Source organism: Zingiber officinale, chromosome 3A (assembly GCF_018446385.1).
Source record: "Zingiber officinale cultivar Zhangliang chromosome 3A, Zo_v1.1, whole genome shotgun sequence".
Classification (NCBI taxonomy): domain Eukaryota; kingdom Viridiplantae; phylum Streptophyta; class Magnoliopsida; order Zingiberales; family Zingiberaceae; genus Zingiber; species Zingiber officinale.
This window is the reverse complement of record NC_055990.1, coordinates 52,482,148-52,508,267: the sequence shown is the minus strand read 5'-3', so window position 1 is coordinate 52,508,267 and position 26,120 is coordinate 52,482,148. Positions and strand designations below refer to the sequence as shown.

General features: G+C 37.9%; 1 protein-coding gene across 3 annotated transcripts; it reads right to left on the bottom strand.

Moving 5' to 3' along the window:
* Window positions 1-14,259: 14,259 nt before the first annotated feature.
* On the bottom strand, window positions 14,260-15,610 carry LOC122053735. Of its 3 annotated transcripts, none has more exons than XM_042615711.1 (4): window positions 15,335-15,610; window positions 14,872-15,253; window positions 14,714-14,788; window positions 14,260-14,604 (listed from the first exon to the last, which is right to left on the bottom strand). In XM_042615711.1, exons 1-4 carry the CDS (start codon window positions 15,473-15,475, stop codon window positions 14,501-14,503), a joined length of 702 nt encoding a protein of 233 aa, XP_042471645.1. In that variant the 5' UTR covers window positions 15,476-15,610; the 3' UTR covers window positions 14,260-14,500. The 3 variants fall into 3 exon arrangements, with proteins under 3 accessions (XP_042471645.1, XP_042471646.1, XP_042471648.1); XM_042615712.1 differs by having other exon boundaries at window positions 14,872-15,241; XM_042615714.1 differs by having other exon boundaries at window positions 14,489-14,604; window positions 14,698-14,788.
* Window positions 15,611-26,120: the final 10,510 nt, after the last annotated feature.

The window sequence follows — 26,120 nt, the reverse complement described above, 5'->3', positions numbered from 1 at the left end:
CATAATCCGTGTAACCCACAGGGAATAGATCATGTGCTTGGTATACCAGCATATAATCTCTAGTCCTCCTCAGGTACTTTAATATATGCTTTACGGCAGTCCAATGTCCCTGTCCTGGATTACTTTGATATCTGTTAACCATGCCCATGGCAAAATAGATATCTAGTCTCGTGCACAACATAGCATATATTAGGCTTCCTACAGGTGAAGCATAAGGAACTGCCTTCATTTCTTCTATCTCTTTTGATGTCTTCGGAGACATCTCTTTAGATAAAGATACTCTATGCCTGAAGGGTAGAAAACCTTTCTTAGAATCTTTCATGCTAAAACGAACTACGATTGTATCGATATATAAAGCTTGGGATAAGCACAACATTCTTTTCTTGCGATCCCTTATTACTTTGATCTCAAGAATATGTGTACATTCTCCCAAGTCCTTCATATCAAATTGCTTGGACAACCATACCCTTACTTTTGACAACACTTTGATATTGTTTCCAACTAACAAAATGTCATCTACGTATAGTACAAGAAATACCACCATGTTTCCATCACACTTCTTGTATACATAAGACTCATCCGGACACTGAATAAATCCATATGTCTGGATTACTTCATTAAACCGAATGTTCCAAGATCTTGAAGCTTACTTCAGTCCATAAATCGACTGATTGAGCTTACACACTAGATGCTCTTTGCCTTTTGTAATAAATCCCTCTGGTTGCTTCATATGGATATTTTCTTCAAGACTTCCGTTAAGGAAAGATGTTTTGACATCCATTTGCCAAACATCATAATCTATATGAGTGGCAATAGATAAGAGTATCCGAATAGACTTAAGCATGGCTACCGGCGAAAAAGTTTTCTCATAATCGACTCCCTCTTTCTGAGTGTACCCCTTCGCAACAAGTCTTGCTTTGAAGGTTTCCACCTTCCCATCTGTCCCTCTTTTCCTTTTATAGATCCACTTACATCCAACATCTTTTACACCATTTGGTGATTCTACAAGCTCCCAAACCTTATTAGAATACATAGATTCTATTTTAGAATTCATCGCTCTTTGCCAAGATACTGCATCTTTATCTTGGAGTGATTTGTCATATGTCTGGGGATCAGGTTCATATTCACCAGGAATCAAGTCCGAAGACTCTCCCAAAAACATGAATCTTTCAGGTTGCCTCATAACCCTCCCACTACGACGAGGCACTGCCTGTAACTGTTCATCATTTGTGATATGTGCTGTAGTTTCTTGTGATATTTCATCTTGTACTGTTGGTACTAGACTAGACGTGCCCTCTCTAATTTCTTCTAGAACAATTTCACTCATGGGCATATGGTTCATTACATAATCTTTCTCTAAAAATTGAGTATTGGTGCTAACAATAATCTTCTGATTTTTAGGATTATAAAACAAACTAGCTTTCGTTCCTTTAGGATATCCCACAAACAGACAAACTTCTATACATGATTCCAACTTGTCAGTGTCTCCCTTCAGTACATGTGCTGGACTACTCCAAATCCGAATATGTTTCAGACTAGGCTTACGCCCATTCCACAATTCTATGAGAGTAAAGGGTACTGATTTAGAAGGTACCATATTCAGAATGTACACTGGTAATTCTGAATAACTCATCATCGATCTAACCATTTTTATAAGAGTCCTATTCCTTTGTTCTGCCAAACCATTCTGTTGGGGTATACCAGGTGCAGACAATTGGGATTGAATCTCAGCCTCTGATAAGTAATTCCTAAACTCTCCAAAGAGGTATTCGTCGCCACGATCAAACCGCAGTGTCTTGATACTTTTACCATGACGTTTCTCCACATCAACCTTGTACTCTTTGAACTTATCAAAGCATTCAGACTTACGGCACATCAAGTAAATGTACCCATATCTTGAATAGTCATCTATAAAAAAGACAAAATATTCGAAACCACCTCTTTCCTTGATAGACATAGGACCACACAAATCAGAATGAACCAGTTCTAACACATCTTTGGCTCTATACCCCTTGGCCTTAAAAGGTCGTTTGGTCATTTTTCCTTCCAAGCAAGATTCGGAAGTTGGAAAGTTTTCCAACACTAATGAACCCAAGAATCCATCGACTATTAGCTTTTGAATCATACTCAAGTTAATATGACCAAGCCTTAGATGCTAAAGATATGTTTGGTTCATTTCCGAAGGTTCCTTTCTCTTATTAGAATTAGAAGAAGTGTTATTAATTTTCATTTGTTGCTTTGTGGGAGAAATTGGATTTAGAGTATACAAATTTCCTAGTAATGTACCAGAACATATAATAACCCTATTTTTCTTGATAACTAATTTGTCATCAAAAGAGACAGAATATCCATCCACAAATAGTTTAGAAATTGAAATTAAATTATTTCTAAAAGTTGGTACATAAAGATAATTTCTCAAAACCAAAGTTATATTCCTATCGAATGATAAGTAGACGTCTCCCATTGAAACAGCCACCGCTTTCGTAGCATTGCCCATGTAGACGGTTATCTCTCCTTCATATAGTCGTTAGATTTCCTGGAACCCTTGCAATGTATTGCAGACATGATGTAACGACCCGCCTTCTACTACTAGGCTGTAGGGCGAATTGCTACCCTCGTTCTACAGTATACTGTGCGGAAAGCTGGGCTAATTAAAATTTTACTAATTATCTGATTAATGTTAACTCTGACACTAACATTCCGGGTGTACCTTGGAGTTGTACACATGCTAGGGGAGGTATTTACAACTGGTAACACCCTCCGGATCGATCCACAGACCGATCTGCTGATACTGGTACGGTCACAAGACCCTGGATCGGTCGGCTGTCCGATCCCGAAGCTACATCACTTCTGTCCCCAGCTGGATCGGTCTACCGACCGAGTCCATCGGTCGGTCGGACCGATCCAGGTATGTCTGGATCGGTCGGCTGACCGATCCAGGTACCTGGAAATCCGGGGACTCGCTACTGTATTGTACTGGATCGGTCGGCTGACCGATCCAGGAAGATACAGTAGCATACTGTATCTAGCTGGATCGGTCGGCTGACCGATCCAGTGACACAGCCAGGCCCTGATCGGTCGGGAGACCGATCAGAGTCTGATTTCACCCGGGGAACTCTGATTTCAGCACTTTGGCGTGCCAAAACCCCACATAACATCTAACTAATGCATCATAAACTATTCTAACCACATGTAATAACATTCTAACGACATAAACTAGTAATCTAACTTAACATATGGCATAGTTTAGAAATTCATGGCAACACACAACTAAAAGTGCCTAGAACATGAAAACCAAAACCAATAAATAAAATGCTAAAGTAAATGCTAAAGAGTCTAATGCTCAATTTGCTACGTCCCCTAAGGACCTTTGATTCCAGTTCCATACACACACATCCTCATCTGCATTGACCTCCAGCCTCCACTGCTAGTCCACTTTTCCTTTACCTTTATCTGCAGTATAAGAAAAGTAGTATCTGTAAGCTAACAAGCTTAGTAAGAAACCATCTACCTCACAAAACATGCGACGATGCAATATGATTTTTAAAGCATGCTATTTGAAATAATCTGACTAGGCTAAACATATAAACATGGCATGTGATCATACAAGCATAGCAATCAAGAACTGAAGAGCTATCATAATGTGTAAGCAAGGAAGAGCTAAACTGAAGCTAAACTGGTACTGAATTCAAACTCAACTAACATAACTGATTTTTATGAGTTTTGAAAACTAATACATAGTAAGTGAAAATACATAATCATACTGTTTTGGGCCCGGCAACTGTACTAGGCCCGGGATTGCAAGTTCCGAATCTAGTAGGGTTTACTAGGTTGTCTGAACCTAGGGACGACTGTGGGAGTCCAACCCAACGGATATCTGATCCTGTACAGTGCCTACTGAAAATAAAATACTGAATGTAGCTAATTACTGTGTAACTTACTGATTCTAGGTTATCTGAACCTAGAGCTAGGTTGTCTAAACCTAGAGGCGACTGTGGGAGCCCACCCATTGGACCGTAGTCCCAGATAGCTAAAATAAACTGATTTACTATTTTAAACGCTTCTAATGCATTTAACTGTACTATCAAAATGCCTAAGCTGCATTTTTACTGATCTAGTTATTTTGTCGAATACTTAGTGTGCCCCAACTCTCCTCTTTATTAGGGTGATCACCTTTAGGCACCCGACAACGTCTACAACCCCAACTGAAGAGGGTAAACGTGTCCGGCCCATCTAAAGGTGCTCAACTAAATCCCTAAATCTGAGAGGAGGGTTAAAACACCCTACATGTCCACAAAATCTGCATATTACTAATCTAATGCATAGAAAATCCAAACGGAGCTATTATACTGCAGGTGAGGGGTTTCTTACCTCTTGATCGTAATTTCTTACGATTCTATTCGCTAGAGTTCCGGTGGACATGATCCTCTCGACGATCCGATCACATCTTCGCGTTCCTCTCGCGGAGAAGAACCTCTTTCGTGTTGGAGTCGTCGCCGGAAGATGAACCTATGGACCCTTGCCTTGGTGTGCCGTGCGTGAGGAAGAGGAGAAGGAGGGAGAGGCGGCGGTGAGGTTTTGGAAGGGAAAAGTGGCGTGAGGTGAGGAGGTGCCGAACCAATCCTAAAATAAACCAACCCAACTTAAGTTCTTCTATTTATATTGAGTGGGTAACTAGGCCCAATTCTAATATAAATATAACTGATTCCTCTTTCTTTCAGCACGGCCCTGCTGGGTTCACCGGTTACTAAACTTATCCGTAAACCATAGGTCTCGGGTTCGATTCCCGCCTAAGCTATTTTACGGTCCTAATTATTTTTGCTACTTCCGCTACTCGGAAAATTCCGGAAAAATATCTAAAAATTCCAGAAAAATCATACTATATTTCTAAAACAGTTTTGAGAATTTTCGGGCTTTACACATGATCAGTGACTCCTGTATCTACACACCAGGTACTGGTAGACAACACCGCTAAACATGTTTCAACTACTAGAGAATAAGATATACCTTTATTGTTCTCTTTCCTACAAGGACAATCTGCCTTCCAATGTCTAGACTGCTTGCAAATGAAGCACTTGCGCTTTGGCTTCTTCACTCCAGCTTTCGGTCTAGTACCTAGAGATCTATTCACCTTCTTTGCTGAGCCAGCTTGTTTTTTCTTCTTCTTGCCTTTCGACTTAGAAGTAGAAATATTTTCAGCAAAGTGAATTTGAGAATTATGAAGAAATAGCCCTTTTGCTGCCTGAAGTTCTATTAGTAGTTCCACCAATGAATAAATCCTTTTATCCATGTTGTAGTTCAGGTGAAATTGCTCAAAACTTTTGGGTAACGTTTGGAGAATAACATTGACCTGGGTTTCCCCATCGATTTCAGCTCCAAGGATTTGTATTTCATTCAAGTAAGCCATCATATTTAGGATATGATCCCTTATGGGCGTCCCCTCAAACATGGTGGCTGCCATTAAATTTCTCATAGCCTCTTGCCTAGTAGCCTTATTCTGGTGTCCAAGAGTTTTTTGAGATTGTTCATTATGTCATAGGCAGTTGGCAAGTCCTGATGCTGATGTTGCAGCACATTTGACATTGAAGCCATAATGTAACACCGCGCCATCTCATCTGCCTTTACCTATTTCTTATGATACTCAATCTCCTCTTCACTAGAATCACTATAAGGCACATTAGGATAGACCTCTAACAGTACAAACTTATAGCCTTCAGCAGTTAGCATAATGTCCAGGTTTCTTTTCCAATCTATGTAGTTAGGACCAGTAAGTTTGTTCTCTTTCAGAATAATAGCCAGTGGGTTGAAAGTCATCATAAGAATCACAAAATAAGTTTTGGTCAAGACTTTAGGATTTAGAATAATATTGAGTCCTCAAACAATATTATTTAAATTCACCAACACCTCAAAACACCGTGAATTTTATATGTCACGTTAGTGTGGACGTATACAAATTCTAACATTTGTAAGAGGAGGTTTTACCCATTAATTTTATATTTTATCATCCTAACTTTATGACAAATAAAATTAATAGTTGGTTTTTCTTTGGTCACACAAATAATAACAGTGACTCCGTTGAGGAGGATACTATTAAATGTATCTAAGTGTGTACCATTACTTGATACTTAGTCCATTAAATAAGATTGTGCCCCTTCAGTTGGAGAAGATCACACGCTCCTAAATAATTTCCTATAATCATCCATTTAGGAAGTTTGATCTAGTGATCTGCAAACATTGTGGAGGAAGGCACTCAGAGCCAACACGCAAGTTTGTTTGCATCACTTACAAACCAGTAATGGAGATCGTGGAATTTATTTAAAATCTCTCTCCCACTTAGTTATTTAAGGTGAGAAATTTCAACCATGCAAGCACACATCACACACATCATAGTAAATAAAAGTAATAAATATGAAAATTAATTTTCCAACTATTATAACTTCTTCCATCACTGTCCTCCTTGTGCTATCAGCCCTAGGGTTCATGTCATCGGGTCCATCGAGCTTCCTTTTTTGCTACGCCTCTGGTCCTCCAATAGTACCACGCCTCGCAAGGATACGATCTGCAACAAAAATAAAATTTTACATATATCGATCCTATATTCCCAAAGGGAATGTACATAAAGTCTAGATCGAATAAAAATATAAAATCCTAGGGCTAATACAGCTCCTGTTGTATTTAATAAATACAATCATGCACACACATAAAATGCCCTTGACATGTCCAAGGGTCCAATCACACACAATCACATTAGGGCCATAGTAGTCGGATCTAGGATGTCTGCAACCACAGAGTTAATCTATTTGTATATCCTACTATTATCCTATCTAAAATATGTATGACATGTGCATAATTAAATTGAAAAACCAAACACACAGAGACAAATCCTAGCTTTGATACCAATTATTGGTTGCTACTCGAAATATCATACCGGTTCCCCTGTATAAAAATTTTGTACAAGTCCTGAACCTTTCCTAACAACCTATTGTGTTCTTTAGAAATTAAATTTGGAATCATAAACAGAACTTTACATTATTAATTCCAAATTCAACTTATCTATTCTTAGAGGTTTAAACTTGGATCACAAACAATGCTTAACATTATTAATCCAAATCCACCCATGTTACAAATTTGATTAGATATTTATTTCAGAGATCAGCTTCCAGGTTAAATATAGCGAGGCACTAGGCCTTCTTGGGTATGGGATCATCCACCACTTCCTAGACAAAGCCTTTCAATGAAATTCAATATTTAATCTCCTTACAGTAACCCTAGGTTTAACCATTAAGAACAATCGAATAACAAGATCGAAAAAAAAAGAAACACAAAATCGAATCATAAATCTGAAACCTAGAATCGTTATCCTCTTGTGTTTGGTATTTCAAAATCCATACAAAAGATGAACTAGTTATGATGCGGAAACAAAACTAGTTATACCTTTTGTAGCTTATAGACCTCACGATCTTTTGTCATATTCCTCTTCTTATCTCAGACGTCGTGTTGGTGACAATCTACCGAGATGAGAATCCACCCAAGCCTTCTTCTTCCTTCCAAGTTTCGGCCACCACCACCAAACTCCAAGGGATGCTAGGAAACAAAGCCTCCTTTCTCTCCTTCTTCCTCAAGTAAGATCCGACCACCAAAAGCTCCAAGAGATGTGATGTCACCGGCCTCCAAGGAAGAAGAGAAGAGGATGAGCAAGAGAAGAGGGCTGACCACCACAAAGGAAAAGAGAGAAGAGGAATAATAGATGTGTTGTCTCATGGGGCAACCCCTCCCTCTCTTTTATAATCCTTGGTCATGGCAAATAAGGAAAGTTTTAGACATAATTAAAACTTCCTTATTTTCCTTGCCAATGAATAATAGGAAAATTTAATTAAAAATTTTCTTTTATTCTTTCTATGGCCGGCCACCTCATTGAGCTCCAAACAAGGAAAGTTTTAAACACAAAATTAAAACTTCCTTATTTGTTTCCAGAAATTTTTAAAATAAAAATTTCTCTTTTAAAATTCCCTTCATGGTTGGTTATAAAAGGAAACTTTTATAAATTAAAATCTCTTTTAAAACATGTGGATGATTACAAAAAAGGAAAGTTTTCTCCAAAATTAAAATATTCCTTTTCAACTACAAATAAAGAAAGATATCAAATCTTTCTCTTAATCTTTCATAGAAAGATATAAAAGGAAATATTTAAATTTTAAACTTTCTTTTAAAATCATGGCTTCCACATAAGGAAAGATTTTAAAAATTAAAACTCCTTTTAATCTAATGTGGCCGACCACCCTACTTGGGCTCCAAGCTAGGGTCTACCACCACTTGAACCCATCTAGCCTTGGTTTGGTCGGCCCTAGCTTAGGCTCCAAGCTTGGCTTGGCCAGCCACCTTAAGGTGGGTAAGAAGTTGGGTTTGGGTGGATATAAGACTTTATAAATAAGAGGCTACGACAGGGACCGAGAGGAGGAATTGGTTTTGGTCTCCTGATGAACTTGAGCTTCATGTGATCGCCCCGAACACCCAACTCGAGTTCATCAATAATAACTCATACCACTAAAGAGTTATTATTGAACTACCGCACCAATCCCATATTACTATATGGGCTCCTTCTTATCATGAGTGTGTTAATCTCCCTGTGTTTAAGATATCGAATGTCCACTAATTAAATGAGTTACTAACAACTCACTTAATTAATATCTAACTTCAAGAGTAGTACCACTCAACCTTATTATCATGTCAGACTAAGTCCACCTGTAGAGTTTACATGACAATCCTTATGAGCTCCTCTTGGCGGCATCATCAACCTAGATTGCTAGGACACAATTTCCTTCTATAATCAACAACACACACTATAAATAATATTATTTCCCAACTTATCGACCTCTTGATTTATCGAACTAAATCTCACCCATTGATAAATTAAAGAAATAAATACTAAATATATGCGCTTGTTATTATATCAGGATTAAGAGCACACACTTCCGTAATAAAAAAGGTCTTGTTCTTTTATGCAGTCAGTATAAAAAGAAACTACCTTAAATGATCCTACTCAATACACTCAGAGTGTACTAGTGTAATTTTATAGTCAAGATAAACTAATACCAAATTACACTATGACTTATTCCAATGGTTTATTCCTATCCATCTTAGTCGTGAGCTACTATTTATAATTTATAAGGAACTGATAACATGATCTTCTGTGTGTGACACCACACACCATGTTATTTATAATATAAATTAATTAAACAATTACACTTAGTATATAAATATAGACATTTGACCAATGTGATTCTTTATTTCAAAATAAATGTTTACAAAAAGCTAGACTTTTAGTTTACACTCTAACAGAATGTACTGACCCTAGGAGGTTGGGAACTAAGTAAATCCAGTGAGTATTATTTTCTTGAAGTTTTTATTATATTCCGTTATGACTAACACTTTGATAGAAGGAATGAATTAAATCCAAGCGAAAAGTGACGAGTCGATATTCACCCCTCTATCGCCACCACCGATCCTACAATTTCATCTATATTTTAATGATCAACAACATTCATAGCATCATAAATCATTAGTTGTATTGCATTCTCATTAGAAGATGATTCCCCTAAAGGAGTTGTGTCAGATGAAGAAGTAACCAAAGTTCCAATATGGTGAGACAAATAAGGCTCTCCATGATAGTATTAGTTGTAGTAATTTAGAACAAATCCTTTTTTATGTAGATGTACTTTCACAGTATTCTCATCACGAAAAACTTTAGTTTTACATTTAGAATGATTACACAAGTAGCGTAATGTGATACCATCTATATATTCTAGATGACTCTTGGTTTGTCCCCAGGGCGTAGCACAGATGGGGAGTGCATGGTTCTGTAGCTGAAAGGTCCAGGGGTCGATCCCCGGGGTGTCACTGCCTGGGGTTAACGTCTCCGCCATGCACTTTCCGCCTGTGTACCTGTATTTACCTCCCTCCATATCTGTGGGACCGGCTCTAGGGGGGCTGCTGATGTGGCGGTTCCACATTTTTTTTTAGATGACTCTTGGTAAAGTTCAAAAACTCTTCAACTCTAGCAAAATATTCATCTATGATAAATCTATTTTCTAATCTATTGTATATCCAATATTTGTTCATGTATATTATATCATAATAAATATAAGATTGATTACTTAGTAAGTATGCAATTAATACACTAGAGGTATTACACACATGATTCAATGTATTCACAAACCATACCATGAATATAATAAATTAAGTATATAATTAAGAAGTTGAAATTTCAAAGCAATGATACTAGGTTAAAATTCTACAACTTACTAAACCAGGTTAAAATCAACCATAATAGAATTCTACAACCTAGAAGCTACAAATTCATGGCTGCGAGCCTAAGGGCGGCCAAGAGGGTCGGTCAATCCAACGGAAGCACTAGCCAGCTCGCAGCAACAGTCCTAAGTAGCGCCAAGCTCACTGCCATGATCTCAAGGCTGGCCAAAGTCAGTGGCACGAGCTCAGGGCTGGCCAAGCTCCCTACCAAAACCTTGGGGCTAGCCAAGCACTTCACTGTGAGGTCGAGGTCAGTTAAGGTCACCACCGTGAGCTCAAGGTGAAAAATCCACGAGTGTTACGTTATTCACCCCCTCTAGCACGGATCGATCCTACAGATCAAATACTAGTTTTGTCTCTAATTAGAGATGGAACAAAATATTTCGTCTCTAGTTAGAGATGAAATTAAAATGTCCATTTCTCTTTAGAGATAGATAATGTATTTCTATCGCTAAAATTTACTGATTAAATCATTTTATCATTATAAACGGTGATCAAAAGAGAGATAGAAATATAGTTACGTCTCTAACTAGAGACAAAAATATAGTTCCGTCTCTAACTAGTGATAGAAATATAGTTTCATCTCTAACTAGAGATGAACATATAATTTCATCGTTATATTAGAGATAGAACTATATTTTCGTCTCTAATTTCGTCACTAAATGGTGGGTTTTTTAGGTGGTGTTTGGTTCTTTTCTAGAAATCAGAATGGGAATGAGAATCATAATATTGTAAAATGAGAATGGATATGAGCATGAATATCACTCTTAAAAATAATATTTGGTTAGTTGAATATTTTCTATCTAAATGAACCTAAATTTTTTTTTTACCTATAAAGGAAAATAAGAGAACAAATTAGATGTGAAAAAAAGTTGAATGTGAGAGAAAAATATGATGAGAGAGAATGATGAGACAGAAAGTGTGATAGGAAAAAATTAAGAGAGGGAAGGCGTGATGAAAGAAAATGAGGAGAGAAATTGTCATCGGAGGAATTGATGAGAGAGAAAGTGAAGAGAGAAAGAAAGTATGATGAAAGAAAATGAGAGAGTGTGATAGGATAGAATGAAGAGAAGAAAAGTATGATAAGAGGAAATGAGGAGAGAGAATGTGATGAGAGAGATTGAGCAGAGAGAAAGTATAATGAGAGAGAAATTGTGATGAGAAAAAAATAAGAAAATAGTGTGTGATGAAATAGAAAGCATGATGAGAGAGGATGAGGAGAGTGAAAGTATAATGAGAGAGAAAATGTGATGGAATAGAATTAAGAGAAAGAAAATATGATGAGAGAAAATGAGGAAAAGAGCATGTGATGGAGAGAATGATGAGAGAGAAATGGTAGAAAAGGTGTGATAAAGGAGAAAGTATGATGAGAGAATAAGGAGAGAGAAAATATAATGAGAGAGAACAAGAAAAAAGAAAGTAATATGAAAGAAAAATTGAACAAATATATTTAGGGTGCGTTTGTTTTAAGTTATCATATATAACCTTAGAGTGTGTTTGTTTCAAGTTATCATATATAACCTTAATTATGTGATTACCAGATGATCACATAATCAAGGTTATGAGGAATAAAATATAACCAAATATTGTTTGGGTCAACCAAGGTAATGCAACAAAAACTTGTTTGTTTGAAAGTTTTAATGAATAATGTAGTTTAATATTTTACTATAACCCTTAGTTATAAAACCAACTATACATATTATTATTATTATTATTATTATTATTATTATTATTTAAATTCTACGTTTTTATTATTTTTATGTTATTTTTACTTTTTCTTTTTTCACATTTTTCTTTATTTTTAATGTATTTTTGTTATTTTTCCTTTTTCTTAAATTTTTATTTATTTATTTATTATTTATTTTTTTTATGTTTATTAATTTTTTTTATTTTTTTTTAATTTTTTAATTTTTTAATTATTTTTTAAATTTTTTACATTTTTCCATTTTTTTATTTTTTTTAATTTTTTAAAAGCTTTTTTTACGTTTTTATTTATTTTTTTACGTTTTTTTATTTTTTAACATTTTTTTACGTTAGTTTTTTATTTTTTTATGTTTTTGTATTTTTTTTATATTTTTGCATTTTTTTTACAATTTTTTCTGATTTTTTTCTAATTTTTTAATTCTTTTAATATTTTTTTTTATGTTGTTCCTATTTTTTTTTAAATTTTTTTACGTTTTTCTTTTATTCGAGAGTATTTTTTTTAAAGAAAATTGTTAATTCTGGAATCAAGAAAAATCTTGATTTATTTGTATTTTCACTTTTATTTTCAGAAAATCATATTTTCTCATTTTTTTGATAAATGATTTTTTTTTAGATTTTTTGTTTTCTTATAAAAGACTTTCTCTTTTTTCTAGAAAACGAACATGGAAAATATAAACCAAACATATTTTTTATTTTCTCAAAAAATAAAAATAGAAAACAACATAGAAAATACAAACCAAACGCTCCCTTAATTTTCCGAGATTTTCTTATTCCGAGTTGCTTGCCCCGTTTGTTGACGTGTCGAGCAAGGAACATTACTCGAGAATCATCAATTATCTAAATCAAACAGAGTTTTTGTTAATAATCTTAGATGGATAACCAAGTTTATCGATGATAACCTCAACTAAACGCACCCTTAGTTATGTGATTAGCAGGTAATCACATGACCAAAGTTATAAAGAAAAAAACATAACCAAATATTGTTTGGTTCAACTTAGGTAATGCAACGAAAACTTATTTTTTTTATAAAACCTAATTTAATATTTTACTGTATTACCTTCCGTTATAAAATCAACCATATATAATAATAATAATATTATTATTATTATTATTATTATTATTTAAACTTTATGTTTTTTAGATTTTTTTTTACTTTTTTTTTTCATTTTTATTTTTTAATGTTTGTTTATTTTTTATGTTTTTTAAAAAATAGTTTACTTTCTGTTTTTATGTTTTTTACGTTTTTATGTGTTTTTCTATTTTTTTTTTTCCTTTTTCTTACATTTTTTACGTTTTTTATTTTTTTATATTTCTTATTTTTATAATTTTTTTACGTTTTTAATTTTTTTTATTTTTATTTACATTTTCTTATTTTTACGTCTTTCTCCTTTTTTTTTTTATTTTTTTAATTAATATTTTCTTATTTTTTTTTACATTTTTCTCTTATCGAAATATAGTTTTTTTTGTAAAAAAAAATTAATAATCCCATAATAAAAAAAACCTCAATTTATTTTGAAGTTTTTTTATTCTTGATTGCATGTACTTTTTGCTGATGTGTCAGAGGAATATTACTCGGGAATCATCGATTACTTAAATCAAACAGAGTTTTCGTTGATAATTTTGGATGGATAACTAAGATTATCAAGAATAACCCCCAATCAAATGCATCCTTAAGATATTTTCGTTAAAAACTTAATTTTTATTTTTATTTCTATCAAAATCTAAGAGAGGAGATGAATTTCATCAATACTTAAATTTTTAAATTTTATTCTAAAATTTTAATTTCATTCTAATTAACCAACTAATAATGTTGTAGGAATAAATGTAATTGGAGAATGTGGCGTGTTGGAGCTATCTATTTATAACTATCTAAAAAAGACAGTCCGATACATGATGCTCTCATCATGTGGGTTCCCGGGGAAGAATCCATTGTACACAGTTTTATCCTGCTTTTTGCAAGAACCTATTTCCAGGATTTGAACCCGTGATTTTTTGATCACATGATAATAATTTTACCGTTGTACCAAGACTCCACTTCTATTGATAACTATCTGTTGAATGATAATTGCTTGTGACTCATTGATAGGGTAGATTCTAGAAAACAACAAGGGATTATAAAACGAGAAAGGTTCGAAGATTTCTACAACATTCATGATCGGTTTTAAAAGTAGTATTGTTACATTCTAGTTAGCGAAAGCTAATTCTTGTGATTTTATATCTGTGAATATACTCAAACACGCATGATGAACGGTGCCAAATATGTGCAACTGATCGGAGATAAAGCTACTGCATGTTCATACAAGATTAACTGTGTGATTCAATATTGGAACTACAAGTGAATAGATAAACTATCGTTAACTGTGCACAAATCAGAATGACCATCATGGCGACATTGTATCCATCCCGACAAGCACTTGACCATCTTCAGAAACAAATACACAAGGAATTCTTCTGCCTGTTCCACTAAAGGAGTGAGTGAGTGAGTTGGTTAGTTCCACTTCCGGGGAAGGTAGCTCATTGGAGTCCTAATGGCTGCAGGTTGGAGATGACTGTGGGTCCTCACAGCGTCTACTGCTCTTCCGGTAAATGTATCTGAAGCAATACACACTTGTTTAATGAGAAATCGTGTTCAGAATGAGAAAAATTGTTATGTTTTTATTATCTTTAATGGGAAGAATCAATGACTTTGGTGATGGTTAACCATTTTGATTGGCAAATCCACTGGGGAGAGTCGTGTTATCTCTCGCCGGAGTCTTCACAGTTGAACTAGCTGCAGCTACATCACAAACAATAATTGAATCAGCAAAGATCGAACAAATGGAAGAATACTAATAGGTTTAAGTTTGACAAGATGATTACATGACTTCTTTTGGGGGTCGGCCTTGCTCATGGTCGTCCGCGGCAGGAAGACGCCGGTACCGGCGGACTGTTTTCGCGCACCGGATCGGCAAAGGAAAACTAATCTCGCTGCACATGCGGAATGGAGCTGATGCTGGAATAGAAATGGAGTCCTCGACAGAGGAGGCAAGCCAACAGAGCTACTGCCCCCGTAGCTGATTCCTGTTCTCGCTGCATATGGTTGCTGCTGCAGTAACTGTTTCTGCTTCAGGCGAAGGATCTGAAGGTTCAGAAGCCAACGCTCGTGATGGCTTCGCCGTCGACGCTCCGCATCGTCAAGCTCGAACAGCGCCGCCTGCTTTCCTGCGGCCCCGTTGAGTAGATCCCTCGCCTGCGGCCTCAGCTAGAGGGCAAGATTAAAACTTGGCTGACGCAACGAAGTTCAAATCCGACGAAGGATAAGGCACGCGCCAAAAGTTCTCACCTTGTCGTTCTGCATCTGCCGATTGCGGCCGGACAAATCATCCTCTTTCTCTTCCTCAAGATTACCCTCTCGGTCGGCGAAGAACGCGTTGAAGAATCCGTCGTCTAGGAGCTCGGAAGGAAGCTGGAAATCCTCCGCCATGTCTCCGAAGCACTGCTGCAGCGAAGGCGCGCGGAAGATCAGGCTCTGCAAATAGCAGAGCAAGCGGTTGTTGGAACCGCACGGAACGGCAGTGGTTGGCGCAGCGGGCAAGGCAAGGCGGTCGCCCCTGCTCGGCTGCTCCTCCCGCAGTCAATGGCGGAGTCAGCAGGAACACGGAGCAGAGGAGGTCTGGTGATGTGGCGCCTTATAGGAGTTACGATTTACAGTCAGGGATTACGGCAGCGTAACCGAGTTTGGAGGTGACATTTGTGCTTCTGCGACGCAATCTTTTCCTAATTATGTTGACTAACCACGATTAATTATTTGTATTCCCTCCTTGAAAGTTGAATCAGGCGGGACAATTTGGCTCTAGGCAGATGGCTCCTTCGCCTGCCCCACTGTTCAATTTTTTTTTTGGGTTATATTCCACGTCACCAGTCCATATTCCCCATCATAAAATGCTATTATTTATGCATATAATTTTTTAATTTATTCAAAAGTAATTTATTAAAACAACATTTTAACGTAAGTGTGTGGGAACGGTGCTATAGAACGACATATATAATTACTTTCTAACTTCTCTCACATTTTATCTTGCAACAAAAATAATTTATCTAGAGCTTTAATTCATTGAGTAAAAGTTATCTGCATTGAGCATGGGAAGAGAAGAGGAGTCATTTTATTCTAAATCTCCGTTTTTTGTTAATGGGTCAGGTCTATACAGATTGGTTTACTAGTGTAATTTGTTGCACAAGGCTTTTGTAAGTGTTGAATAAATGTGAACGAGAGAGAAACATTATAGACTTTAGTCCGATCGATGTTAATTTATAATGTGTCACAAGTCAAAATGTTGTGAATATACACGTCGAGATAAACTCTCTCTCATGAGCGTCCATATAAGGGGTGTAAATTTAAGATCCAGAATGCATATCATCAAAGGTGACTAGCATACGAGCACAATTTAAATGCATCGACCGACCAAGGTAAATTTATCCAAGCAAATTCAAACTGTGTTTTACCTAATTGTTTAAGTGTGTAATGAATGCATTAATTTATAATTAAATGAGTATTAACCGGTCAATGAATGCTGCTATGGGTTTGATGTAAAATGTGATAATGCTAAGCACCTCTCATCGTCGGTTGACCGCACGGTGAGATAAATCAAGTACTGAATGACCCCTCTAAGTGGTAGGATTATTTTGTTGCAACCACAGTTCGAACCCTTGCCTATTAATACAAGTCTACCAATTAGATACTAACTTAGTTATGCTCCAGGGCCATTGCTATGGGTCTAAACTCCTATATGAAAAGACTGTAACTACAAACAAAGGTCACACAACAAAAGAGCAGACAAAGTACACACAACAAAAAGTAGACGCATGTCTTCCACCTTCGTTCCACCTCATCCTTTTTCCTCTGACGTACATTGCACTCGGTAATCTCGTGTTAATACTCTAGTGCTTAGTTCATCATAAATAACCAGTGTTGGATTGTTATTGTGGATCTGCCATTATATCTTAGGAAATAGACAACACATGTAATTTTAAAGCATTGTCAGAGGAGGAGAATAAATCCGTTTTAAGGTAACTGTGTCAAACATAGACCTCAGCATCTCACTTCTTGACTGTGTCAAACACTCTACAGTCAAACACACAACTTCATGACTCTAGCATCGCTCTCCTAACTCGGTGCACAAGCAAGGGCTATCCATGTAGATTCGGTCGACTTAGTAGTCTAGTGATGAGTCCACTCAATAGCACTTGACATCATTTGGGAGTACTCGGGAAGCACTCGAGAACGCTCGGCGTCACTCGAGAGTACTCAAGCAACACTTGGGAGCATTTGGATTCGTCCAACGACATCCACTCGTGAAGTTTACTCTCAATGCTTTGGTGACGTAATATAGTTTCTAATGCATGAAATACAAGACCAAAAACTGTAAATATTTACCGCGATCGACGACGATAGATCTTGCGTTCTTTGTGTTTGTTATCGGAAGAGTAATTACAAGAACGAAGAGCCCTTCCAAGATTCACGAACCAAATCCTTTGGCAATCCTCAGCAATCGAATGTTCCTCCTTCACAGGTTTTCATCCGTCCTCATATTTACTTGGATGCCATAATATATAGGGAGGAATGCTACACGTAGTAGCAATTTTTCTTCATGTGTAGTTGCATGGCAACTACACGCCCTGTGCACACCCACTACTAACATATTCAGCTTCCTACTTGGACTTAGAAGCATTCAGCAGTCACCCAGCAAAGTCTCGCTCATGCTTGGATGACCTTGGAGTTCGGCTAATCATTCCAAGCTGCCAGCTCAAGCTATCTCAACATATAAGATAATTTTGATTATGTTGATGTGGGGAAAGAATAAAGCCACGTGTCCTATCCAAGTAGTGTTTTTTGCCAATGTGGATGGAAAAGTCAAAATGAACCGATCGGACTAAAAAAAAAATATTCGATTGATCGGGATGAATATCACTCAGACCGGCTTGGCGGTCCATGTAACAGACTGAGTATTCGACCAATCGACCTAGTTGCCCAGGTTGGTTGTCCAAGGTTGTTCGGACGATAATGAATAAAATGTAAATGTCCAAGTACTCTATCTATTGGGACTAAGAGAGCTCCATAGGACATACAGTAGCATTAATAGGTTAACGCTGAAGGGAAAAGGGCATTAATAATCTATGTTGAAAACAACTATTGTATGTATTGATGATAAAATAATAATGAACTGATAAAACAAGAAAGAGGAAAAGACATATATACTTAATAAGGGAAGGAGAAATAAAAGAGAACATTTCATCCATATTACAGCTCCATTGAATGTAAAAGAAACCAAGACAAAAATACATTTTATCGACAATTAATACTAACTTCATTGAATGTAAGGAAGCTAAGACAAAATATCTTCTATCAGCAATTAATATCTTTAAACAGGAGAAGATGAAAGGTCACCAAAAAAGGTATAAAATGACATGATGAGTATAAAGAAAAGTTAGATCCATCTCTAAACCCTCTATTATTTCAATTCCTCTTCCTATTATTGCTTCTGACTTGAGCGTCAGAGTATAAATGTTAGGTCACTCCCCGACGTCTTTATTTGAAGATATTCCTAGAAGTTGTGATCCCACCTCTTCTTAGTAACGATGGTCAAAACTTGAGCCAACTCACTGGTGAGTCATCCTAGAGCATCTTGGAGTAGGAATAAATTAGCATCGTCTGTGGGAACTACTATATATACCTAAATCGGGATACTCAGATGGATGACACCAGAAGAACCCCGACCATCACCCTCACTCAAGAAGACTTGGATAAGATTGTGCTTGTTGTGGAAAAAGGCATGCTCGAGCAACAATAAGAGTAGCAGTTGACTTCTCGTGGCCCGACTCCAACAAGAATTCCTTGCATTTTTCCTGTAGCAGCACATCTGATCGGTATACCTCAAAACTTGGTAGGAACCACTGGCAAGCTTATGCTAGTGAATTACATTATGAGTCTTTACGGGAAATACACCTCCTCATAATCCCAACTAGGGTAAAGTATCGTTTGTTGGTCGGATGGATGGTTAAGATCATTCTCCATTTTGTGTGAACATTCTGATGGATCCATTGCTTCATCATTATTGTTCGCCAATAATTGGAGAATATACCATCACAACTAACCCAGAGGATCATGTATACAAGTTTGAAAATGCTACTATGCTGCATCAATATTTTGATAGTGTGAAATACCAAGTATTTTTAACTACCCTGTCGGGCTCAACTCAAAGATGGTTCAGTCGACTTCTTGTTGTTTCCATTCATTCGTTTAGCGACTTGAAAACTATATTTTTGTATCATTTCACTAGAAGCCGGAAGTACCATAAAACACTATTAAACTTATTCGCTCTCAAGCAAAAGACTAAGGAAACATTAAAAGATTACATCCAACGCTTCAATCGAGTGGCTCAAGATGGGCCTTCACCAACTTTGAAGATATTGACAAGAACCTTTTCACAAGGTTTAGTGGAAGGAGATTTTTTCAAATCCCTGGTAAGGAAACCCCCAGTTAGTTTTGATGACCTACTTGGCCGGTCTATCAAGTACGTTAATGTAGAAGAGGTTTAATTCACTCGCTATCAAGTACGTTAATGTAGAAGAGGTATAAATAACTCACTGTAAAGTATGTTAATGTAGAAGAGGTTTAATTTACTCTGAAAAAAGATCTAGGAGCTTTAGGTGCTCCCCTCTCCTACTCAGAACGGAAGATGCCTCCCCTACACCTGTAACATAAAACACAGGCAACTTATCATCCATCTAGAGACCATCAGGGTAAAAAAATAATCCAAATAGTCGAAGCAGATGCTTTGATAAATCAGGGCCCTCATCAATTGCTCCCCAAGGAAAAAAGGATGATTTTTTATTTACCATAAATCTAGGAGCCATGCAACTAAAGACTACTATGGTTTTCCCAACATGCATGAAGAGCCATAGAGTGAGAGATGTTAGGATCCTTCGTACGGCTAGAGAGGGGGGTGTGAATAGCCGACCCCAATCTTTCACGTTTCTTCCTACGATTAGGTTAGTGCAGCGGAAATACAACGTAGAAAGAAAACAGGAGAAGAAAGACAAACCATATAACGAGGTTCGGAGATGAACTCCTACTCCTCGGCGTGTCCGTAAGGTGGACGAAGCCTACCAATCCGTCGGTGGATGAGTCCCCGGAAACCCGGCTAATAGATACTCCTTGTGGGTGGAGAAACCTCACCACAATCTTTGCAACAGCAATAGGAGTACAAATAGGAACAAGAAAACAAGAACAGAAATGTAAACAACACTTGCTTGCCTTCTTGAAGTCAGCAGGAACCCTGGTGAAGCAGCAGCTTCTCGGATCCAAGCCTAGCTAGAAAACCAGCAACAGGAAGAAGCTCACGCGAAGCTTTAGCACCCAACGAGCTCAACAAAGCTCAGCAGGAAGAAGAAGCAGAAGCTTCAGGCAGGAGAGAACTTCCAGAAGGAAGAAGAAGTAGCTGCAGAAGGAACTTTCACCGAAGTCCTGTAGCCCTCTTTTATACCTGCGAAGAAGAATAGCAGAGAACTAGTCGTTGTGTCGCAACGGCTAGATTCCTGATCGGTCCATGGACCGATCAGGGAACCTCCTGATCGGTCCACAGACCGATCAGGCTTCGGTCCCTCGTCTGATCGGCGTCTCCTGATCGGTCTTGTGGACCGATCAGGGAACATCCTGATCGGTCCATAGACCGATCAGGCTTCGGTTCTTCCGCCACTGATCTATGCCTGATCGGTCTGCCGGACCGATCAGGCCATGGGTGGATCGGTCAGCAGACCGATCCACGTCTTTCTTCTCGCGAGGTTGCGTTGCCTCCTGATCGATCTCCAGACCGATCGATCTGATTCTGATCGGTCACCAGACCGATCAGGGCAAACGCAGTATCACTGGATCGGTCACCAGACCGATCCAAACTTCTCAGCCCTAAACCTAAGGCTTCCACACCAACATCCGGTCAACCTTGACCTGTTGGTACATCATCCCTAGCATCTGGTCACTCCCTTGACCTGCTAGCACTCCCCGCTAAGTGTCCGGTCAATCCCTTTGACCCACTTAGACTTTTCCACACCAGATGTCCGATCATCCCTGATCCATCTGGATTTTCCTCTTCGTGCCAAGTATCCGATCACTCCCTTGACCTACTTGGACTTTCCAACACCAGAAGTCCGATCATCCCTGATCCATCTGGATTTTCCCTTGCCTGGTTTCACTCACCAGGACTCTCCAACTGCCTAACATCCCAGTTAGGACTTTCCCACTGCCTGGCTTCACTTACCAGGACTTTCCACACTGCCTAACATCCCAGTTAGGACTTTCCCACTGCCTGGCTTCACTCACCAGGGCTTTCCAACTGCCTAACATCCCAGTTAGGACTTTCCCATTGCCTGGCTTCACTCACCAGGACTTTCCAACTGCCTAACATCCCAGTTAGGACTTTCCCATTGCCTAGCTTCACTCACCAGGACTTTCCAACTGCCTAACATCCCAGTTAGGACTTTCCCTCGTGCCAAGCTCCCTGCTTGGACTTTTCCAGTGCCAAGTCTCCATACTTGGACTTTTCCCGTGCCAAGTCTCCATACTAGGACTTTTCGCGTGCCAAGCTCCCTGCTTGGACTTTTCTAGTGTCAAGTCTCCATACTTGGACTTTTCGCGTGCCAAGCTCCCTGCTTGGACTTTTCCAGTGCCAAGTCTCCATACTTGGACTTTTCCAGTGCCAAGCTCCCTGCTTGGACTTTTCAGGTCAACCAGGTCAACCTTGACCTACGGTTGCACCAACAATCTCCCAAGTTCGTATTCTTGTCAACACATCAGAATACAACTTTTCTACTCTCCTCAAACATTGTCAAACATCAAAATACAACTCGAGTTTTGACCAACTCGAGTCAGGTCAACCAAGTCAACCTTGACCTAATGTTGCACCAACAGGAGACACTTAAAGAAAAATATTATTCTAAATTGTATTATATTGCCCAATTGGAATGTCATGAAAGAAAAGCTAATTGGCCTGGCCGACTGAATCAGACACCCCCCAAGCGACGAAGGTCGACACCTCCCATAGAAGGTAACCAAGACAAGGGCAAGGAGAAAGTCAGGAGTCCATCTAGAGAAACTATAAACATGATTTCAGGAAGACCCACCAACGGAGATTCAAACCGCACCCGAAAAACTCAAGTACGTCACTTGGAGAATTATGTTATGGGGGCAAGTCAAGAGTGGAAGGTCGAGCCATCTATAATCTTCAATAGGAAAGACTTAGAATAGGTGCCCCCCCTCCCGCGCGCGCACGCACGCACATGAAGGCGCTCTAGTAATTCATACTTTAATTGATAACTATAGTGTGAAAAGAGTCTTTATAGATACGGGTAGCTCAATCAAAATCATATCCAAGGCAGCGTCCCATAGCCACTCCATTATTTGGCTTTACGGGCCATCAATTGTAGCTTTTCAAGCAAATCTCGCTCTCACTAACTCTAGGAGAGGAGCCCCTGGAAAGGACCAGGAAGACACTTTTTATGGTGGTAGCTGCCCCTTTCTCCTATAATGTCATTCTAGGAAGACTGGCATTTAATGCTTTCCAAGCTATATAAAGTATCTACGGTTCATCAAAAAATAAAGTTTTCTATCGGGGAGCAAGTCGGAGAGATCAAAGGAGATTAGTTGACATCTCACAAGTGTTACGTAGATTTTGTTTGGATGGATTCTTATAAAATCTGGAGGATCCAAGAGTTGCTCTAGGTTGATATAGAAGCTCCTTCTCCTCGGGCAAGGCAATAGGTAAAACTTTGTTAAGAAGAGGAAAAGCATGAAAAAATCCAGATTCACCCTGAGCGGGAGAATGGAACAACCTGAATAGTTGTCGACCTCCAAATTGAATTGAAGGAGTTGATAGCCTATTTTTCAACCAACTATGATGTTTTTGCTTGGTCTTCTATGGAGATTAAAGGAGTCTCGCCCACCCTGGCTATACACTAGCTTAATGTTCAATCTAATTCCAAGTCGATCAAACAAAGAAGAAGGAACTATGGGGTGGAACAAAATTAGATAATCCAAACGAAAGTCAACCCGCTCTTGGAAGCAGGTTACATGCAGGAAGTGTAATTCCCAACCTAGCTCACCAATATTGTCTTGGTCTCTAAACCAGGAGGAAAGTGGCAGGTGTGCGGAGATTTTAGAGATCTTAATCGAGCTTGTCTGAAAGACTGCTACCCTCTTCTACGAATTGATCAAATGGTACACTCTACCTCTGGGGATGTAGTCATCTGTATGTTAGATGCTCACCAAGGCTATCATCAAGTTCCTCTAGCCCTAGAGGATCAAGACCTAGTTTTGTCACCGCTGACAAGATTTTTTACTACAATATTATTACCTTTGTCACTGCTGCTCACTTGGCTACCAAGATTCATAAACTCTACTACTTAGCCTGGAGGTCTAGAGTTCGAATCTTGGGGAAGGCAAAAATCCACTGTCAGGGATGGAAAGTCCTAGTGAGTAACGACACGGCCAAAGGGTCGTCAGTTGACGACATGAGAGGTCGCCAAATGGGACGACGACATAAGGGCCGCCCAAGAGGCCAAAGGGTCGGGTCGTTACATAATTAATGGATATTCGTTATCTTAAACACAAGGACAACACACTCATGATAAGAAGGAGCCCATAATGTAATATGAGATTGGTGCGGTAGTTCAATAATAACTCTTTAATGGTATGAGTTATTATTGATGAACTTGAGTTGGGTGTTTGGGTCAAACACAGGAAGCTCAAACTCATCAGGAGGCCAAAACCAATTCCTCTTCTAGGTCCTATTATAGCCTCTATGTATAAAACCTTGTATCCAACCAAGTCTACTTCTTACCCATGTAATGGGCCGACCACATCCTTGCTTGGTGGCCAAGCAAGGGTCGGCCAAGCTGGCCGGCCAAGCCTTGCTTGGTGCCCAAGCAAGGGGCCGACCACAAGGAATTAAAAGGGAATTTTAATTTTTTAAAATCTTTCCTTTTATATCCATCCTCCAAGGGATTTAAAAGAGATATTTTAATTTTAAAAATTTTCCTTTTATAGCCATCCACAAGGATTTAAAAGAGAGATTTTAATTTTAAAAATTTTCCTTTTATAGCCATCCTTCAAGGGATTTAAAAGAGAGATTTTAATTTTTAAAACTTTCTTTTTATAGCCATCCACAAGGAATTAAAAGGGAATATTAATTTTTTAAAATCTTTCCTTTTATAACCATCCTCCACGGGATTTAAAAGAGAGATTTTAATTCTAAAATCTTTCCTTTTATAGCCATCCACAAGGATTTAAAAGAGAGATTTTAATTTTAAAATCTTTTCTTTTATAGCCATCCTTCAAGGGATTTAAAAGAGAGATTTTAATTTTTAAAACTTTCTTTTTATAGCCATCCACAAGGAATTAAAAGAGAGTTTTAATTTTTTAAATCTTTCCTTTTATAGCCATCCTCCAAGGGATTTAAAAGAGAGATTTTAATTTTAAAATCTTTTCTTTTATAGCCATCCTTAAAAGGATTTAAAAGAGAGATTTTAATTTTTAAAACTTTCCTTTTGTAGCCATCTATAATAGGAAATTTAAAAGAGAGATTTTAATTGTTGTTAAAATCTTTCCTTTTTAGCCATTACCAAGGATTATAAAAGAAGATAGATGGTGCCTTAGAGGAAGAATAATCTACACAATTCCTCTCTTGTTTTCTTCTTAAAGGCCAGCTCCTCTCTTTTCTTCTTCAAGCTTAGGGTCGGCAGCACACTTTTGATCCCATTGGTGGCCGGTTGCTTGAAGGAGAAGGAGAAGAGAAGGAGGGATTCTACCTTATATATCCTTGGTGGCCAGCGGCTCTTTGATTCCTTGGTGGCCGAAACTTGTAAGCAAAAAGAAGTGGTTCGGGTGGCGTTGTCCTGGTAGATCGTCGCCCACACAACGTCCAAGAGGAGGAGAGGAATACAACAGAAAATCAAGAGGTCTTTAAGCTACAAAGAAAGGTATAAATAGTTAATTGTTTCCGCTGTATACTAGTTTAGTTTTTCTTTGTATGGATCCTGAAATACCAACACAAGAGGCTAGCGATTTTATGCTTCGATTGAGGTCTCTGTAGTTAAATCTATGGTTACTTTAAGGAGTTTAAATATTCAATTTCTTTGAAAGACTTTATTTAGGAAGTGGTGGATGATCCCATACCCAAGAAGGTCGAGTGCCTCGCCAACGACCTGGAAGCCCATCCTCGAAATAGATATTTAATTAACTTTAGTAATATCGTTTGACTTCTGATGAACACATGGGTTAAACTTGGATTAATAATATTAAGTTTTGTTTGCAATCCAAGTTTAACTTCTGAAAAGCACATGGGTTACTAGGAAAAATTCTGTGCTTGTATAAATTTTTGTATAGGGGAAATAGAACGGAATTCCGAGTAGCGCCAACAATTGGTATCAGAGCTAGTTTTCTGCCTCTGTGTATTTGGTTTTCAGTTAAATTATGCACTTTTCATACATAAATTTAGGCAAGATAATAGTAAGATGTGCAAATAGATTGACTCTGTGGGTGCAGACATCCTAGTTCTAACTATTATGACCTTATTATGTTTGTGTGTGATTTGGACCCTCGGGCATGTCAAGGGCATTTTATGTGAGTGCATGATTGTAATTATTAAATACTGCAGGAGCTATATTAGTTTTAGGATTTTACATTTTGTTCGATCTAGATTACATGCACATTCCCTTGTGAAATATAGGATCAATAAATGTAAAATTTTATTTTTGTCGCTGATCGTATCCTTGCGAGGCATGGTGCTATTTGAGGACCAGAGGTGCAGCGGAAAAGGAAGCAAGATAGACGCAATGACATGCCCCGTTGATGGCGGCTAGGGTTAGTGGCACATGGAGGACAGCTATGGATGAGGCCATAATAGTTGAAAAATTATTTTTCATATTTATTGCCTTTTATGCTGTTTATATGTGTTGTGTGTGTGTGCATGTTAAAATTCCTCATTTTAAATAACTAAGTGGGAGAGAAATTATTTAAATTCCACAGTCTCCATTACTGGTTGTAAGTGATGCATTCAAACTTACACATTGGCTTTGAG

Bases quoted from the DNA above. Each gene is read 5' to 3' on its own strand.
- LOC122053735 (XM_042615711.1), bottom strand. From the start codon at position 15,475: ATGGCGGAGGATTTCCAGCTTCCTTCCGAGCTCCTAGACGACGGATTC. The intron at 14,789-14,871 runs GTAATCATCTTG...TTTGTGATGTAG, and splicing joins CGACCCCCAAAAGAAGTCAT to CTGCAGCTAGTTCAACTGTG. The intron at 14,605-14,713 runs GTTAACCATCAC...GTATTGCTTCAG, and splicing joins TGGATTTGCCAATCAAAATG to ATACATTTACCGGAAGAGCA.